General features: G+C 43.9%; 1 protein-coding gene across 1 annotated transcript in view; it reads right to left on the bottom strand.

Moving 5' to 3' along the window:
- Window positions 1-20605, bottom strand: part of CPA6 (carboxypeptidase A6) — a 206632-nt gene that overhangs the window by 97646 nt on the left and 88381 nt on the right. The window contains exon 2 of the mRNA XM_075589028.1: window positions 2143-2218. Within this exon, the coding sequence (XP_075445143.1) occupies window positions 2143-2218 (76 nt within the window). The remainder of the gene's footprint in view (window positions 1-2142; window positions 2219-20605) is intronic.

The following is a 20605-nucleotide window of genomic DNA, read 5'->3' as shown; positions in this document are numbered from 1 at the left end:
CTGGTGTCAGCTGCTATCTCCTAAATCACTCTTGCACACAGAAGGATAGAATGTCTGTGGTGTAGAGCAGGAGAAGCTATCAGGAACAAGAGAACACACACACAGACAGAGACACACACACACACACAGACACAGACACACGAACACGCACCTCTCTCCCTAGACAGGGCAGGCTCCCCCGGCGTCCCTGAAAAGTTTGCCATTGAGAGCAGGAGAAGCTGCTGTGCGGGGTGATCAGTGGCCAGGGACATGAGTAAAATTGGCATGGAGAGGAGGCTGCAGCCCTGAGCCTCCCCCTCTCCTTGCACTGCCTGCAGCTCTCTGACTGCTGGAGATACGGGAGGAGGGAGGAGGGAGGAGGGAAAGGAGGTGTAGCACAGTGCAGCACAGTGCGATCCCAGCTCACCCCCCTCTGTAGACACGGAACCCCGGGCGCGGCAGCCATTTTTTAATTTAAAAAAAATTATTTAATTTAATTAGCGCGACCCTGTTTGTAGCGCGGTCAGATCGGGTGGCCCCCGAAGACCGCGCTATAACGGGGCTGAGCTGTATGTATTTAAGTGTGAAAATGGAGTGCTATTGAGCGTGGCATATGTATACAACTGACGACAGAGAAGCCCAATGCTACATCCAACATGACAGAAATACACAGTAAAATACTTGTATATTCTCTTGAAATTGGGTCATTTAGTTTAACCCTTTGGCCAAAGCGTTGTAAGCTTGTGAGCCACGACAAGGCAGACACCTGTTCGCAAGGCCTAGGGATCACCTGTTGATACATATTACTTTTTTGGATCAACTTTCCTTACTTCATAGCACCTAATTGGGACATTTAGCAATCTGGTGAAAATCATGCGCTCAAATTTGTTTTTTAATAGTTTATTTTTTGTGTTCAGTTCAGATTTCAATAAATCTTCTTTTCTTCTCTCGTGTTAATTTATAATAATATTAATAATGAATAGTTATAGTATTAGAGTATAAATAAAGGATATAAGGAGTGCTGAAGGAACACAGGGAACACAGGGATATGGGCGTACTAAGGTTGGGCGATATACTGGTTTTCAGTAATATCGCGATAACATAATCTCATGAAGTGCCAATATGGGAGAGATTACCTGTTATCGTGATATTACGGGATGCCGGGGGTCAGAGATACAGCTTTGAAGCTGCCACTGTGCTGTCTCTCTGCCTCTCTCTCTCCCAGAGTCCCCCGCTCTTCCTGCTTCTGAATGCAGACGGATGGAGTAGCTTTGGGCAGTATAGGGGGGAGAGAGTATGAGAGAGCAGTGAACTGCAGCCATTCATTCCCCTCCACTCCCCTTGGGGCATTTAACCCCTTACCCACCCTCTCCCTGGGGCACTTAACTGCTTCCTCTCTTACCCATGGGGGCACTTAACCCCTTTATTACCCTTGTAAGTGGGGCCCTTAACCAATTCCTCATTCCTCTTCTCTCCCTTCTCAGACCTTTTACCCCTTCCGATCTCTCCTCCCTCCCCCCCCCCGGACACTTAACCCCCTTCCCACCCTCCCCATGGGACCCGTAACCCTTTCCTCTCTTCACCCTGGGACTCTTAACCCCCTCTGCCATGCCTGCACTTTACTATCTCTCACCTACATTTCTACCACCATCCTAACATCCGCCTCATCCCATCCCTCTCACCCTTTATGAAAATGTGAAAAATGAATTAACAGCTTTTTTGACAATTCTTAATTGTCGGAAAAATCTGTTTAATATTTTTTTTTTAACATTTTATAAATGGAATGTGTTTTTAAATAGAGGGGGTATCTCCGGGTGAGAGGGATGGGAGAGTAGTGTAGGTCAGGAAAGGTGAAGTGCAGACATGGAAAGGGTTTGGGAATGAAGGGGCCCTTTGTAGTAAATCTAAAGAAAATTCATTTATTTTCAGGACACATTTTATTTAGATTTACTAGATATTGTATCATTATCGCAATAGATTTCTTAATATCGTTATGTTGAAAATGTTGATATTGCCCAACCCTAGGGCATACAAGTAAAAAATATTATAAGGGACTCACTACCCTGAACAATTTACAACAGAACAATTTGAGATATAACACAGATGAACAGAAATGGTTGTTTTCTACTTTGGAAGAACTAAATGTATATGCTTGAATCTTACCTGAAGCTGGCGATACATATTCTTTAATTCATGGGTTTCTTTGTCATTCTTAGGAACGATCCGTATTACTTTATCACTGTGAAAAAGTAAATAAAAACAGCACACAAAATAAATAACACATATGTATATATATATATATATATATATATATATATATATATATATATATATATATATATATATATGCAAATATAGCTGTATGCTCATCTGCATGTCTTAGGCAGGTCTGCAACCCCGCCTTTCCCCATTATCACCCAGCATACAGCACTTCCACTGCAGCAAGGGATTCTGGGAAATGACATGCAAATGAGCACACAGTGTCACTTTTTGCCTCAATAACCATTTTTAACATGGTTCCCTATAGGCTTAAGCTTGCTGCATGGTCACAGCTATATATATAACAGTAACATTTGGAAAGGTGGATCTTGTAAAGTACTGTACATCATGATACAATCTTAGCAAATTTGTGCCTACCATAGTATACCAGTGCCTTATTAACGTTTCAATGCAAAACTAAAGAAAAGTAAAGTTAGCTGTGTGGCATGGCAGCTTTGGAAGCTGTTGCTTGCTGCATATAAGGATATATAATTGAACATCACCCATGACTGACTTATTAACAAAGAATGACATGCACCTTTAAGGCTTCCATCAAGTCATAGAAAATTCTGGGGGCAACCATAATCAGAGAGTTGGGGAGGCCCTGGCTCTCACAAAACCTTGCACGGCAGACGGGATCTTGTAGAAAAGAAAAAACAGGTGGCGCTCAACGCTTACTATGTGAACAGTGATACTAAACAGTGCCTGGATAATGTAATAATCAGTGAATTGGGCTAATCATATAACAGGTCTATAAACGGTATATTTATATCAATATTACAAAACAAGTGAACAGTGCACAATAATATTAAATAGAGGCAAAAACACGTGAACATTGCACAATAATTAACAATAATATTCTCCTCCACTCTGACCCTTATAGACAGTGGTCGACAAATCACCAAAAAATCTACTCGCCGAACAAAAAAATCTACTCGCCACCTAGTACCACACGTGTACTGCTTGGGCCAATAGGAGCTCACCACAATGTTAAATCCACTCGCCCGGGGCGTGCAGATGTATAGGTTTGTCGAACACTGCTGATAGAGATAAGTTTCATTTATCTCTCCTAGACGTGTTCCAAAAAACAGGGGAGAGGAGGACTAAATCCAAGAGAAAAGGGAGGCAGAAAAACACTCCATAGAGCAGTATTGTTAAAACAGGGGTCAGGCTGAGCAGCACAGCCTGATCCCTGTATTAACAATACTGCTCTATGGAGCAGTTATACTCACAATTGAGTCAAAATAATCAGGCAAATCATAAATCAGTGGCAGTGTGGTATGATCCTGGTGAACTCAGGAGAGAAAAGAAATGCGATAGTGCAGATGGAATAAAAAAAAGAAATATAGCTTTATATTGTTAAAAAAAAAAAAATCCAGAATCGAGGCTTACTAGATAAAAATTATTTTAAAACATCACACGAATATAGGCAGTGACTCCCGTAGGTAGGGTGAGTCACAATCTCACACATTTCACTGGCTTGAAGCTTCATCGGGAATCATGATGACTCCTGATGAAGCTGAAAGCCCTGTAAAACGCGTAGAGTCACAGAGAGCCCCAGCGGTGATCCAGAGAGAAAGACTCGGCCTATCCTTCCTTGCCGGACGGCAATAACCGGAAATGATGCTGCCGGATACGACGAACCTGAGAGGAATGGTGAGATTGTGACTCACCCGACCTGCGCGAGTTACTGCCTATATTCGTGTGATGTTTTAAAAATGTTTGGAGGTATAATGTCAGTATAAACGTCACTCTCCACTAAATAGGTGATGAGTGTCTATGGCTGACAAGAGTAAGAGAAATATGTATTATTATTTTTCACTAACGAAATTTGTGTACCCACCGTTTTCTTTCATAATAAGAGAACTTTGTTACTAGATTATGCTAGGTTTTAATTGCACCAAATCACAACAAATATTATGCTCCATTCATTTAACCCTCAGGGCACGTTTACATATTTCACAAAGGTTAGTCCATAGGACTAAGATATTGTATTTATTTAATGTAGGTAACCTGCTATATTCAGTTTACCTTGACAGGGTTAGCAGGCTTGCGTCATGTTTTGATCAAAAGATACAACCAAACGACTCCATTATTATTAGACTTAGGTTCTAACTACTGTATAGAAATTTTGCTAGCAAATTGCAAGCTAATTTGGGAGGAACGCTGGAATTGTATGTCTGTTTTCCATAAATGTAAGGCCAATCTTTTTACCAGCGGCATAGGTGATAAAGGGAGGTGTGCAGGTGTTATGTGTTTCTTTAGTTTGGAGTTGTCTGAAAACACCCTAGCAGACCTGAAAGTTAGGGTGTGGTCTCCTATGCCTGGGACAGTGAAAGAGTCAACATCTTCACTCCCGTAGAGACCAAGTATACCAATACTAGTTTCATGCACCTGTATAAATAGTTAGTTGGACAGTTTGGTTTTCTTTTAATAACCGTCCGTAGTTGTTATCTTGAAGGTATAGTTCAAGTACAGATGGAGCCCCATGGAAATCATTTGAAATAAGAACAGTCTTGAATTCTGTCATTGACTGATTATCGGCACTTTCATAAAGTGTTTCCCTTCACACCACAAATGATTCAAATATAAACCTCACACCTTCCACCAGATGCAATGTAAGATGAATGAACCTGTCACGCTTAGATAAAGCCCAGTGCCTATCTCTGCCTTGATCAGTGTACCCGAATAAGGTGAAGCTGTCTTGGAAAGAACACTCATACATAACAGTGACAGCCTTGATCGAAAGAACACACCATGGAATCTGCAGTTATAAATGATCTCAGTCAGACAGTTGTAGTACTACAAGTAACGAACATAGAGAAAGGAGCTAACAGAGTTCCTAACTGAATACAAATATACAAAGTTGAGTGATGGCGAGACACTGCAAAAATAGGAGGGCTGGAGGAAGTTGAATAAAATGAATATTTAATGAACAACGCGCGAACAAAAAAAATGAGACAAAAAATCCTCTGATGCGTTTGCTGCCATATGGCGCTTTATCAAAGAATAATCTTAGAAGCCATCTGGCGTCCTTAAGTAGCGATCTCCCAAATGGAGGGCGGTCCCAGAAGCCTCCACCTGATCTCTCCGTCACCAGGAAACTAGGTAAATTATGGAGAGTGCAGGGAGCAAGTCAAGTTAGTGATGCTCAATACTGTCTAGTGACTTGCAACATGAAATTGGTTACTTAAAATTAGTTACTGAAATAAGTTTCATGAACAAGGGCCTGTAAAAGTATGTAACCCCTTAACTCCCTGTAGGGACCAGGAACTCACCAAGATAAATTCTAGCATTTCTTCTCCAGAAAATGCTCTTAATCGTTTATAGGGGCTAGTCGCATTAATGGGTTTCATGACCTTAACTATGACTTGCCCCATACAGTAGCTTGTATGAGGGCATCCAACTAAGGAGGGCTCAATAGAGGACTTTGGATCTGTAGAGTCCATATCACTTTTAAGGTCCTGCAACGTCTTCACCTCCCAGGTTAGAAATTCCCACACCCGATTCACCAGTTTAGTTGTTGGGTCAGGAGGAATAGTATGGCTGTGCTGTGATGATATGCCACACCGTATGTTCATCTAACCCCGGTATTTCCTTTACGAACCCTTGATGGGTCAATCACTTCAGAGCACACACAAAACACAAACACATCTTTTGCGCTGTAACTAAACAGTTTTCCTCTTATACGTACTCTTCCTCAACCATTCACAGTATGAATTGTGGTTTCATCAGCTTATTCTGGCATCCCCGTGGCTAAAAAAGCTTTAGCAGAGTCTATATTCTCAGCTTTTCAATAGTCGCTTAATCTTTGATCACTCATGTTGCTATCATTTTTCGGTATCCAGTAGGTGGTGCATGTACAGTATACTGTTTCTATATAAACTGTACTGGAAGTTTCTAGAATTCTAAAAACGTGGTACACCTCTGGGGGAGGGTGGGGTTATCAATTTATACAATTGTCCCTAACTTTTGGGTAGCTAGTGCTCTTATAGATAATCTCCGCCATTTGTAACCCTTGTTCAGAATACAATACGTGTATTGCTTGAATGAAAGTGTCCCGAGTTCAATCCCCCCAGAAGAAAATAGAACAGGAGCATGTACTTAATAAATCACCACAATACTTTATAAAACTTCAATAAGGCTCAACAAAGTGTAAGAATTGAATCCTGTCATTTCACCATAAACTGTGATTTTAAATTGCAACCAGTCTGACATATATTTTCTATCTATGTACAATATCTGTCTGTATCTTACCTGCCTTGTCTGAACAGGTGGCAGGATACCAGGTGAAACTCAGACAAAGATTCGATTAACAATTCAATGAGAACTCTCCCTTTGTTGCTGTATGCAAGAAACAAACAATGTTTCTAAGATTCGATTAACATATTCCTAATGAATAGTTCAAAGAGGAAAGACCCTTTCCCACTCCCCTCAAACAAAGTGTATAAAGACACAGTAAGTTTAGTGGGGAGAGTGTAGCAGGTCCCCAGGTGATTATCCAAGAAGGAGACCAGGGATAACAGTATCCTCACTACACCTTGTAGGATGTTGGGTGTCAGCAGTCCGTGAGTAGCTATACTATAGAAACTTTTGTTCTCTCTATTATTTTGGTTCTTTAATATTGTTTTCTCTCTCTAAAATTACACTAAATTCTAAAATTGTGGTGTTAAGTTTTGTTTTCCTGTGGTAGATAGTGATAACAATATTATTGTTTTTATTCTAAATTGTGGTGTTTAGTTATGTATTGTTTTTCTGTATTAGAAATAGTGATAAGCTGTATTGTAACAACACGTTGATTTTTTCATATTAATACAATTTTTATACATTCACTTCTGTTTGCGTTTCTCTGTCACACTTCCCCAAAAAGAACGTGAAATACAGTGTTGTATTTCTTTCAAAATTGACCTAATGTCATTGATAAAGTTCCTTTATCTTGTACACTCTGCAGAGCGGAGTAATGTCTCTTATGTGTGTGAATCTTGGTGGTGTCCCACAAACAGTTCTATTATACTGGCCAGCGATGGAGAGGGTAACCTTGTTGGAGCTCTTGTTGTGCTATAGCAAATATTAGTTGCCATCCAGACTTTGCAGATTTATTCCAACTTACTGTCCTATGTAGCTAAATAACTCATGGGCAGGTGATCTCTCCCTTTCTGGTACTCAACTGATCCGGTCCTCCTGATGTTCTTGTTCACACAGATCCCTCTCAGCTTTTTGGTCTGGCCCTTCTCAAGTCACTCGATACAACACCGCTCCAGATCTCAAACCTGCTTCATGGAAGACAAAGTCTCTCTCCCCTTGCTTGAGTCCTTCCCATTTGACCTCGCTGCAACAGGTCCTCCTATTGGTTGTCAGCATCATGCAGTCTCTTGCTCTGAAGCTCTTTTATAGGCTAATAGCATCTAGGTCTGTTCAGTCTCAGAAAACACACTGATAATACAGTACAGCTGGTCCTCGCTTATCCGACGTAATGTGTTCCGCAAACCGCCGTCGGATAACGGACCATCAGATTGTGGGTCTATGTTAATCCATGGCGGTTAGCGTCGGATAAGTGGTTCCAATGTTGGATAATGTGTCCAACGGACTGCATTATGCAACGTCGGATAAGACATTTGATGGAAAGCGGGCCGTCGGATTATATATAGAGGGTGTTACAACTACAAAGAGAATTAAAACTACAATGAACAAGTGAGTCCCAATATTACACACACACACACACACACATACACACATACACACATACACACATACACACATACACACATACACACATACATACATATATATATATCTCACTAAAAAAATAACAGTCAAGAAAAAAAAGTCACTCACCCACTAGATGTGGGGCACAGTGTAATGTAGGGCTCATCAAATTTGGCTCACAAAGGCCCTGTCTGCTCCTGCTCATTTCTTTACAGTTGTTTACAGCCAAGTGCAATTTTTCATACTAAAACTCACTTTTCAGCAAAGGCAATGTAAATAAATATTGTACCAATATTGTAAATGCTTAACATTTTTTTTTTTAAATAGAATAATTTGTGAGTCTCTTGATATATTTAAGATGACGTTATGCTTTGTTGGGCCTGACTTCAGGAAGCAGAGCTGTCACTGACAGATCTGACACCTGCTTGGTCCTTCTGCAGCTGTGGTATTTGCATCACCCATCATTTCTCACTAATTACAGATGCGTAAACATGCAGATTTTAAATACATATATTTATATAAATCCACTTGTTCACTCATCTGGCATGAGGAAAAGAGAATTATACATGTGTATTGTGTATTTGTTTATGTTTCTGTGCCTATATTTATATTTCATTTATTTATATAGATACTGTACATAGTGATCCAAATATTCACAGATTTAATTTTAATGTTTTCTCTTTTTGAAATCAAGGATCTACAGAGAACAATTACCACTTATTTCTCACATTTCACGCACACCTGTAAGTGCGTTACAAAGCTCAACATGCTCTTTCTTGTATCTGGAAAGCACCAAACGTCAAAATATATAAGCATATATAAATATACTGTATACATATATAAGCAAATGTTTTTTTTTCTCTTCTGAACAGCCTTTAAACGTGTGGAGGTTCAAATGCCTGTACATATAAAACTATTTATTGGTCTAATAAAATGTAACTTTCTACCTACATATTTATTTTGCTTTACAGTTCTTATTTTTTTTCCCATCATTAAAATATACAGTATCCCAAGTGTGTATTAATTTCAGGCTACTGAAACTCCGGCTACTAGATGAACTCCGGTGGGACAGACACATCCTGACATGGCATTTGAAGTCATGAGAGCACAATCATGATCTGAAAGGTTAATAGGCAAACAGATGTTTGTGAATGGTTTCATTGGCTTGCACTTCTGTTCTCAACTCGGCTACTTCAGTTCAAGAGCAACGCATGTTTTAGATGCAATACAGTAGACATTCTCTGCCATCCATCACCTTCATTACATTTCTTTATCATTTAATTAAAACATGTAATCAGGGTGAATAGCTTTTTAAATTGGGACTAAAATACCTTGAACTTAATTAAACAAAACATATTACTCACTAAACACAGAGGGAAAAGCTACATTGATTTCATTGTCAGCAAATAAACTTACAATGTTATATTTTACTTTTACAATTTGTTTGCATATCCACATGAACATGCACCCCATTCACAAATGTTTCTTTTAACCAGTTTCCTGCCAAAGAAGCCAGCAAAACATTGGCAGTGAAAAGGTTAACCCGTCACACTAGTTATTCAGGAGCTCCTAACAGTAAAGCTAAACAACCAATGTAGGCCTGACTAATTGTAGTACAGGCATACCCCGCTTTAAGGACACTCACTTTAAGTACACTCGCGAGTAAGGACATATCGCCCAATAGGCAAACGGCAGCTCGCGCATGCGCCTGTCAGAACGTCATGAACAGCAATATCGGCTCCCTACCTGTACCGAAGCTGTGCGCAAGCGGGGAGACTATAGAGCCTGTTACAAATGCCTTATTTACATCAGTTATGCATGTATATGATGATTGCAGTACAGTACATGCATCGATAAGTGGAAAAAAGGTAGTGCTTCACTTTAAGTACATTTTCGCTTTACATACATGCTCTGATCCCATTGCGTACGTTAATGCGGGGTATGCCTGTACATATGTTCTAATGCCATTGTCATTGCTAAACCATTTGTCTCTGTAATCAACTCTATGTTGTTTTATGGTCAAATCCTGAAAGCCTACAAAAAAGCCAGATTAATCCCAGTATTAACATCTTTTGTCACTGGTGCTTACAGAAATATTGTCTCCAATTACAGACCGATCTCTATTCTACGATCATAAAAAAAATCTATTGAATAATCTGTTAATTCCCTATTAAGCATCTATAATAAGAAGTCAAATTTCCTCAGTGGATTCCAATATGGCTTTTAAACAAATCACTTCATAGTAACGACCCTCTAAAAACTATGCAGTGAGATACAGTGTGAAATGGGACATGGGCTTTTGATGCTGTTGACCATGCTGTTATGTTAAACACGCTCCAGTACTCTGCAATTGGACCACATTCTTTAGACTGGTTCATATCTTATTTATCAGAAAGAACGATTCCTGCGCTCCTACCAATTAGACTAAGATATAATAATATTCTCATGAAAAAGGGTATTTTGTTAAACCCTTTGGCCAAAGCATTTGTAAGCCTGCATGCCACATCATGGCATACCCGTTAATGTGTGTGTGTGTGTGTGTGTGTTGTGTGTGTGTGTGTGTGTGTGTGTGTGTGTGTGTGTGTGTGTGTGTGTGTGTGTGTGTGTGTGTGTGTGTGTGTGAATATAATAAAACTTACACATATATGTACTGTATATATACTTACACATTCATCTACCATTCAATGGAGGGTGATGTCCAGACTGACACTGGGGTGTATTATACCTGCACTAATTGGAAAATTGGTAGGGACTCCGTAACTGCTATGTAAAGCAGATGAGCTATTAGTGAGAAACTGTACCTAATACCGCGCTCCTCCTCCCTATAATTGGTAGGAGCGCAGGAATCGGTCTTTTTGTTTTTCTTTATGCAAGGCCTATCTTTTTACCTGCAGCAAACATCTATAGGGAGGAGCGCGGTAATATGTACAGTTTCTCACTAATATTAGGCAATCCTTTTCCTTGCTGCATACTCCCATGGGGCATTTTAAATATAGTATCTTTGAAACGTCATAGGGGTAGGTTTATTGGCTCATCTGCTGGAAACTCAGCACCCTGTGAACCAGCAGGTGAGCACCATAAAACACTGTGTAATAGTGAGATCTCCCAGAGGGTGGGGGAAAATCTGTTACATATATAGCCTGGGTCCCCCCTGGTCCCCTACCTCTGGCTGCAGCTGCGCCTGTCAGGGAGGCAGCATGGGGGGGGGGGAGAGAGGCAGCATGGGGGGGGGAAAGAGAGGCAGCATGGGGGGGGGGAGAGAGAGGCAGCATGGGGGGGGGGGAGAGAGAGGCAGCATGGGGGGGGGGGGAGAGAGAGGCAGCATGGGGGGGGGGGGAGAGGCAGCATGGGGGGGGGGAGAGAGAGGCAGCATGGGGGGAGAGAGAGGCAGCATGGGGGGGAGAGAGAGGCAGCATGGGGGGGAGAGAGAGGCAGCATGGGGGGGGGGGGAGAGAGGCAGCATGGGGGGGGAGAGAGGCAGCATGGGGGGGGGGAGAGAGAGGCAGCATGGGGGGGGGAGAGAGAGGTAGCATGGGGGGGAGAGAGAGGCAGCATGGGGGGGGAGAGAGAGGCAGCATGGGGGGGGAGAGAGAGGCAGCATGGGGGGGGAGAGAGAGGCAGCATGGGGGGGGGGTGAGAGAGAGAGGCAGCATGGGGGGGGGGGGAGAGAGAGGCAGCATGGGGGGGGGGAGAGAGGGAGCATGGGGGGGGGGAGAGAGGGAGCATGGGGGGGGAGAGACATACACACAGATTGGGGCAGAGAGAGACACACAGAATGGGGGAGAGAGAGACACAGAGAATGGGGGGGGGGGGGAGACACACACAGAGAAGGGGGGGAGAGAGACACACACACAGAGAATGGGGGGGAGAGAGAGACACACACACAGAGAATGGGGAAGAGCGAGACACACAGAGAATGGGGGGGAGAGAGCGACATAGAGAATGGGGGAGAGAGAGAGACACAGAGAATGGGGGAGAGAGACACACACAGCATGGGGGAGAGAGATGCACACACAGAGAAGGGGAGAGAGAGACACACAGAGAAGGGGGGGGGGAGAGACACACACACACAGAGAATGGGGGAGAGACGCACACAGAATGGGGGAGAGACACAGAGAATGGGAAAGAGAGACACACATAGAATGGGGGAGAGAGAGACACACAGAGAATGGGGGAGAGAGAGAGACACACAAAGAATGGGGGAGAGAGACGCACACACAGAATGGGGGAGAGAGACGCACACACAGAGAATGGGAGAGAGAGACGCACACACAGAGAATGGGGGAGAGACACACACAGAGAATGGGGGAGAGACACGCACACACAGAGAATGGGGGAGAGAGACGCACACACAGAGAATGGGGGAGAGAGACGCACACACAGAGAATGGGGGAGAGAGACGCACACACAGAGAATGGGGGAGAGAGACGCACACACAGAGAATGGGGGAGAGAGACGCACACACAGAGAATGGGGGAGAGAGACGCACACACAGAGAATGGGGGAGAGACACGCACACACAGAGAATGGGGGAGAGAGAGACACACACACCGAGAATTGGGGAGAGAGACACACAGAGAATGGGGAGAGAGAGAGAGACAGAGAATGGGGGAGAGAGAGATACACAGAGAATGCGGAGAGAGACAGAATGGGGGGGGGAGAGAGAGACAGAGAATGGGGAGAGAGAGTCACACACAGAATGGGGCAGAGAGAGAATAGGGGAGAGAGACAGAATGGGAAGGGTGGAACGAAAATGGAGGGATGGGAGGGAGAGAGAATGGGTGTGTGTAAGGCTGCGTCCCATCTAGCGCTGAGCGGCGGTTACTTACATATATAGCTATATGTAAGTCCCTGCTCACGCTGTGTGCGCGGCGCTCGTGCACACACACTCACCCACGCTCGGCGCTTAAGTAAACAAAAAAAAACTATACTTACCCGCGCGCTCAATAATATATTGTTTTATTATTATAAGCGATTTATAGATGATCTTGTTTTTATTTGGAAAGGGGAGTGGATAGTCTTAAGGAATACTAATGATATGAATCTGAAATTCACGGTGACATATGATGTAAAATCTATAAACTTTTTAGATCTTAATCTATTCAGTGAGAGTGCTAAAATATATACCAAAACATATTTCATAACAGTAGATGCCAATAGTTACCTACACTCAAAGAGCAATCATTTGAAAAAGTGGAAATCAAATATCCCTTATGGACAATTCCTGCGTATTAAGAGAAACTGCACTAAACAAGCAGACTTTGAAGAACAGGATACTAAAAAAAAAATTGTGGATAAGGGTTATAGGACTGAAGATCTAGAACAAGCCCTAGGGAAAGTAATAAATATGAATAGAAACACACTTGTGTAACGGATCGGGGGACTCGCGCTTCCCAGCGTGTCCCCGTCACCCCAGTTCCCACGACTCCTAACCACCCCTCTTCCCTTGGTCCTCACTCTCTCCCATCCTCCTCTCACGGCCGTTCCTCCGCGGCGCGGTCTGCGTGCTCTGATGCGCGTTCGGGTCACGTGCACGGCTCCCGCATTTTGCGCGCACGTTCCCGGTCCCTCGCTACACCCCGTGGTACCCGTATTCCTCGGCGTGCCTCTATCACCCCAGCCCTTGCATTACCTGGCTCCTACGCCTCTCCTTCCCTTCCGCCTCCGGTGCCGAGCGTCTCCCTGGCGGTGCGCCCCTCGCGCCCTGTGACACGCGCGGTGCACGCGCATACAGTAGCACACTTACAGAAGGCGCGCGCACCCGCTCCAGTTATTTGCCGCCCTTAAACTCTAGCTCCGCCCCCCGTGGCTTACAAGCCATCTCTCTGGATTATTTTCCTGTCTCCTCCCCTGCTCTCTCAGACCTATCCCTGCAAACTCTCACTCAAGCCTCTGCTCCACCTCTCCTCCCTATTGGTCACCCTTCCTTTATAACCCCCCTCTGTCCTCTTAGTCATTGCTCTGCATAGCTTTCCTGTAGCTCCTGTGTCTATGCCTAGCTCCCTTGTCTGTTTCAGCGCTGGTTCCTGTCCCTGCCCCTGTTTGGATTCCCTTGGTTTGAACTTGAACACTGCTTTGGATTTGACTACTCTGCTTTCTCCAACCCTTGAACCCTGGCTTACGGACATCACTACGCTGCTCTCTCCAACCCTTGAACTCTGGCACACGGACATTACTCTCCGATCTCTGGCACCCCGGACTCAGCAAGTATACGTTAACCCTTTCTTACCAGGCCCGGCAACGCATTACCACACTCCGGGCACGCCCTCACTGCTGTGGGTGCGTGTATTACCCTTACCCACCTCAGTACTGGGGACTGGCCAGGTCTGCGGGCATACAGGCGTTACAACTTGTGAATAATAAGGTAAAAGATAAAACAAAAGAAATAGAAAACAAGACAATGTTTATCACGAAATACAACAGGTCAGCTAACACCATCAAAAAAATAGTTAATAGACACTGGGGGATCCTGATGAATGATAATCTTCTTAAAATACACTAGAGGAAAGACCTTCAATAATTTAAAAAAAGCTAAGTCATTGAAAAACATTATTGCACCTAGTATGCTACGTAGGAATAAAGATGGGACAAGAAGCATTTCTGGAATACGAGAAACCTGGCTTCCAGCACTCCCCGCGGGTTGCCATAAATGTGGAGGGAACAGATGTTTAACCTGTCACCATATCAGCAATAAAGTAAATACATTCACTTCAAAAATCACACAGGACAAGTTCCCAATAAAACAATTTATTAATTGTAACAGTACTCATGTTATATACCTTCTAGAGTGCCCCTGCGGGCGACAATACGTGGGGCGCACTAAGAGAAAATTGAGGGAAAGATTCCTTGAGCATAAACGCAATATCACCAAAGGGTTCATGGGTCATGGTATATCCAGACATTTCACGTTGGAGCATGCACGGGATCCCCAAGGGTTAAAACTTTTGGGAATTGAGAGTGTCAGTACAGGTGCGATGAGAGGGGATAGGTTCCTGAGGTTAAGACAGAGGGAATCTTACTGGATTTTCAAACTACACACCATGGCACCCGATGGTTTGAATGAAGAGCTAGATCTACTGGCATTTCAGTAACAATAGTAAAATAGGAGGGGCATTTAGCCCTATATCCGTTAGGATTTTAATGCATGTAGCCTTATTGCAGTTAGGATTTTAATGAATTTGTAATAAATGTATCATGTATAAAGTTGTTTATGTTGGTTTATAGGATTGCACTATGTGATATCAATAAATGTTTCAATTTACTGGGTGCAATGATATGGACTGGAGAGAATTTTGGGACACTGCTCTTTAAATCTGTTTTTCCTGAAACCAGGGTCACGAATGATGTATGAATAGTTCCAGTAAGCTTAACTCATGCCTTCCCTCTTCCAAAGCACAAACAAGTCCTTTTGTCTTGCTTAGTTTTATTGAGGGAGAATCACAGGAAGAAAGGTACTTGTAGATGTAGTGTAGGTAGAGTGCTTCTCTGTCTGAAGTGCAGTGTATCAAGGATGAGGCAGTGTAAAACAGAAGGGCCTCGCTGGGGTAAATAGCAGGCAGGTACTCACTCAGAGTCCAGAAGGGAAGTGAGACTATACTAACTGTCAGCAAGGACAGGGGGGTAGGAATAGCCCACTCTCAGCTAGGAGAATAGGAGATGCAGGCAACCAACACAGGCTGTGTAAACAACATGTAACAATAATGTTGCCTTTTCACATGCAGCTAGCTGCTGGGACAGGGAAAATAACAGGCAGCTAAACTAGGGAGAAATGAATCCCATAAACTGTAGGGAGACAGAGAATATGGAATCTAGTTCCAGGACACTGTTTGTTTAGTCATAATCCCTATAAGATACTACTGAGCCATCAATACCTAATAGGGTTAAACTGCTGGTAGTAATTTACACATGAAGTCCTTGGCCAATCAGCAGGACTTTAACTGAATTGATTAGATATTTAAGGTTTGCAGAGCACTGTTCCAAAAACATCCCTGAAGAAGGCGTAGGTACACCGAAACGTGTTGGATTATTGATTTTTAATCTACTAGTGGGTAGAAGCCCGCTGAGAGTCAAGCTAAAGATTGCACAGGGACTCTAGCCTGTCTGACTGGGTGGATACAACAAGGGGAGCTAACGAGCATCCGGTAGCCCGCCTCCTGACAACGGAAGTACGTAGTGGAGTGGCAGGAGTGAGGAAGCTGATCCCCAACAGGACGCCAGGATACAAGCAGCCAAACCCCAGTGTCACGGGAGACTCCTGTGGCGGTTAGGATCTCGGTGGCCGGAACAGCACGAGCGTAGTAGGGGTCACAAGCAGGGGTCCGAGGCAGGCGGCAGGTAGCGAAGTCAGGTAACAAGAAGGGGTCCGAGGCAGGCGGCAGTTAGCGAAGTCAGGTAACAAGCAGAGGTCGGCAACGAGGAGACTGGAACAGGACAGGCGGGCAGGACAGGTCTGGGAGCAGGGACTGAGAATGGGGAGCAGGGACTGAGACCGGGGAGCAAGGAACAAACAGGGACAAGCCAGATTACTAGCAAGGGCCTTTACTGTGAACAGACTACAAATACAGGTACAGGTACAGGAACAGATCAGGAATCAAAGACAGGCATGTGCATAGGAGTCTGACTTGAAGCAAAGGCAAATGAACCAACCAGGAAGCAGAAGCTATAAAGGACAGCGACAGGAGCAACAAGAAGACAGACAGACAGAGGAGCCCTGAGGAAACAGAAGACAGCAGCACACCCAGTGGACAAAGGAGAACTATGGCTAGGCAGGAGGTCTAGGAGACCCTGACACCCAGACGGCAGCGTGACACCCCCTGCGTGGGAACACCCGAGGGACGAGCGCAGCACAGGGAGAGATAGTGGCAGTACCATCGGTTCCTGAACCGGCTCCTGAGGACACGTGTAGCACCATTGAATCGGGGGGACACCTACCTTGTGCTACAGTGGACAGCCCAGGTTTACATCCATTTCGGGCCATCTCCTCTCAACACCCACACAGGCAAAAGTTTTTTGGTTCTTTGCTCATCTTCAGTTATCAATTATAGCTACATTGTTGCACACTGTGTTGTCTTTTTAGTGTATTACAAACGTATTGCTGTTTGTTTATTCTTGTCCACCATTACATCTGCTGTTTACTACTCGCGCTCCTGTTTCTCTTTTTGTTTGTAATGGGGCAGTGTCCCTGTCTAAGGGCCTGTCCCTTTAGCAGCCACAAACTATACAGGGGAGTCAGGGCCTAGCTGGGGTTTAGTGCAGGGGCCACTAGCTCCCTGCATATGCCCACCTTACCTTCTGCTATCCCAGGTCCGACTGGCATGGTCCCCCAACTGCGCCAAATGTATTGGAGCTCTTGCCTGTAATGGCCGCCGCAGCTACGGTGCTTCTGCGCTTGCGCAACATACAAAATGGCAGCGCCCTGAGCGTTTGGGCCGCCGGGGAGCCTCCGGAGCTCGACACTTCCCAAAGGCACGTGCACCCTGTGCCAGCAACCGCGCGCCCCCGCAACCGTCCGCAACTCTCCTGCCTGTAGTGGAGGTGAGTGGAAAGGGGGGGGAGAGGGGAATGAAAAGAGCCCAGAGAGGGGGACCTGGGTTACACACACACAAAAAAACATGGGGTGGGATGTAGTATTACTGCTGTAATGTGGAGTGTGTTTAGAATAAGGGTGAGTATGAAGTGTGAGTGTGTAAGAAGGGAGGCTTGTTTGTGCATTTGTGGAGGGTGAGTGTTGTGTGTAAGCGAGAAGGGTTGAGTGCGGTCTGATCATTAAGGGCGACATGTGCAATCCATGTGTGCCCGTGCTAAAAAAAAAAGGCCACAAACCTTTGGTGTAAATTAAAAAGATCTGTAAGTTTTCTAAATCTCTACACACTATTACATCTATGAACAACTCTTCTACTGGTCCATTAAAGCAGCAATTCACACTTCTCACAATATTTTGTTTGTACTTACCCGAATCAGGGCGTTCTTGCGATCCTGCGGCTAACATCAGGAGCTAACTTTGCGACTCTCTATTCATGACCCTGTGGCCATTTTTTTTGTTTTTTTTAATCAAAACTGGCACAAATAAACTACAAATATCTCATTAGCTTGGGGGCACTAGGAGGTTAGGGCACCACGGAGGACCTCTGAGGGACCCCCCTCCCTGGTCCATGTAAGCATCAGAAGGAAACATCATTTGGGGGCGGGGGTTTGCTGCTCTTAATAGCGTGACTATATGTCCCCGTTTAGCCGGGACACTCATGAATTTACATTAAACGTCCCGGTGTCCCGACAATTTTCTCAATCGTTAAAAAGTCTGGTTTTGAGATTTTCACTGTCTGGATGGCGGCGGAAGCAAAGGGGGCAGCGGAGGAGGATGGTGGTGGGGCAAGAGATAATCAGGGGGTGGGGTGAGAGAGAATGGGGAGGAAGGGGATGTGTGAGAGGGAAAGGAGGGGAGGGAGATAGGATGGGGGGAGTGTGTGTGAGAGATCGGGAATAGGGAGAGGGATAGTGGGGGAGGGAGGGGAAGTGGGGGAGAGAGGATGGGGAGGAAGAGAGAATGGGGGAGAGTGTGTGTGAGAGATGGGGAATAAGGAGAGAGATATGGGAGAGAAAAAATGGGTGTGTGTGTGTGTGTGTGTGTGTGTGTGTGTGTGTGTGTGTGTGTGTGTGTGTGTGTGTGTGTGTGTGTGAAAGATGAGGGATAGGGGGAGAGAGAGAGGTGAGAGTTTGTGTTATGTTAGGAAACTGAAATAAATAATTTATACAGCATAAATTTGGATGCTATTATATAAATACCATTATATTTATTTTTAAGTGATGTCATTTGTTCTATAAATCATTTCTTTAATGTGTCCCAGCTTCTACTTTTGAAAATCTGGTTACTTTAGTTTTTAAATATGTACCATTACATGAACGCATACAGAATGCTTAACCTGAATGTAAAAGTAAGGTCCTGTACAATCACAACCAAGAACTGACAAAAACGACTACAGTATGTACTGTATAAAGCACCATAAGTGTCCAAAGCCATCAAAATACAAAACTGTATTTAGTCTCACAACTTAAAAACCCCAAAATATTACCTAGAAACTACATACAGCCAGAAAAAAATACACCACTCCATATTAGTATTTGGACCTATAATACATTTTAAAGAAGTATAAGTACCACTTACAGAATATATATATATATATATATATATATATATATATATATTGATATATATACACACACACACACACACACACACACACACACACACACACACACACACACACACACACACACACACACACACACACACACACACACACACACACACACACACACACACACAGAAGAATAGTAAGGACTATGGTTTTGCAAAATGAAAAGACGCAATATCCATTATTCATATGACCTTTAAATTCATATGCACTCAAGTGAAATTTCTCCTGAAAACAATAATACAATTAATAGTTTTTTTAGATGTATTTCTGAATAGAATTAGCTTAGTGAATATGGGGTCAGCACAAGGAAAATAATGATTGTTTTATGTTTTGTATTACTGTCATGCCGTTTAGTGAATCTAGCCCCAAATCCCTCTGTGAAAGTTTGCAGCCATATATAATTCCAAAGGAAACAGTTGGGCAGAAGGAAATAATAAGTATACTGTAAACTTGCACCTCTTTTTACCTAGTGGCATGCAATCAATTTTCCAATCGACAACAGTTCATTTAATGCACCAGGGCGCCCTCTGGTGTTGGAAAATATTAATAGCATCTCATGGCAGAGTCTGGATAAAGATCTATAACTGCTCCAAGCATTCCACATAAACATGTTAACCTTTATGTCCACAAGGTTAAACAAACATTATACAATTCTCCTCATTTTCCATGTTTATAAAGAACTCAGTCTCCCACTGAAAGAATTTCTGAATCGAAACAACATTTGCAAATAAATCTGCACTTTTTCTTTTTATAGGGTACAGGAGTTGTCTCATTAAACACAAAAAGGCCAACATTTCCCATCTTTATTTGTTATGCGGCTTTTTACTGCTGTTTTAAAAAACATGTAGCTACAGTAATAAGCAGTTATCAGCTGACAGATAAAATGCATTGAGCTCACTAAACACTTGCTATGTATGTGTCCCTTTGAACCAGGACCAGCTAGGAAAATTGTGAGGCTCACTGCAGGGCAGTGTTGCGGGGCCCCTTACCTTTCCCTTTGCGATCTCCTCCTGTCAGTGCCCCTCATCATGACGCCGCGTTACCATGGCAATGGGACGGCATGTGACATCGTCCGGCATCACATTGTCATGGCAACGCAACACCATTTGACATCGCAGCGCCATGATGAGGGACACTGACAGGAGGAGATCGCAAAGGAGAAGGTAAGAGAGTTACAGAGGCCCCGCGCTCCCCCATCAATCAGTTTAATTGTTGTGGGGAAGAGTGCAGTGGCTCTGTAAGCACGGGGCTCACTGCAGTGGCACCGATAGTACCGCCATAAAGCCGGCCCTGCAACGGCATGTAGCCCATCTCTGGACACAACCATTTAATTTAAGAGATTAACAGCCTTAATTGCTGTTTTCCCTTCCCATCATGTGATGACGATGACTGACCTGTGATGCCACCCAATGTTCTAGAAACAAGTTCTTCAAAGTTCTGACTGGGGTCCTCACCGTGACTCCTGT

The sequence above is a fragment of the Ascaphus truei genome, chromosome 2, assembly GCF_040206685.1.
Source record: "Ascaphus truei isolate aAscTru1 chromosome 2, aAscTru1.hap1, whole genome shotgun sequence".
Classification (NCBI taxonomy): domain Eukaryota; kingdom Metazoa; phylum Chordata; class Amphibia; order Anura; family Ascaphidae; genus Ascaphus; species Ascaphus truei.
This window is presented reverse-complemented; position numbering and strand designations above follow the sequence as displayed.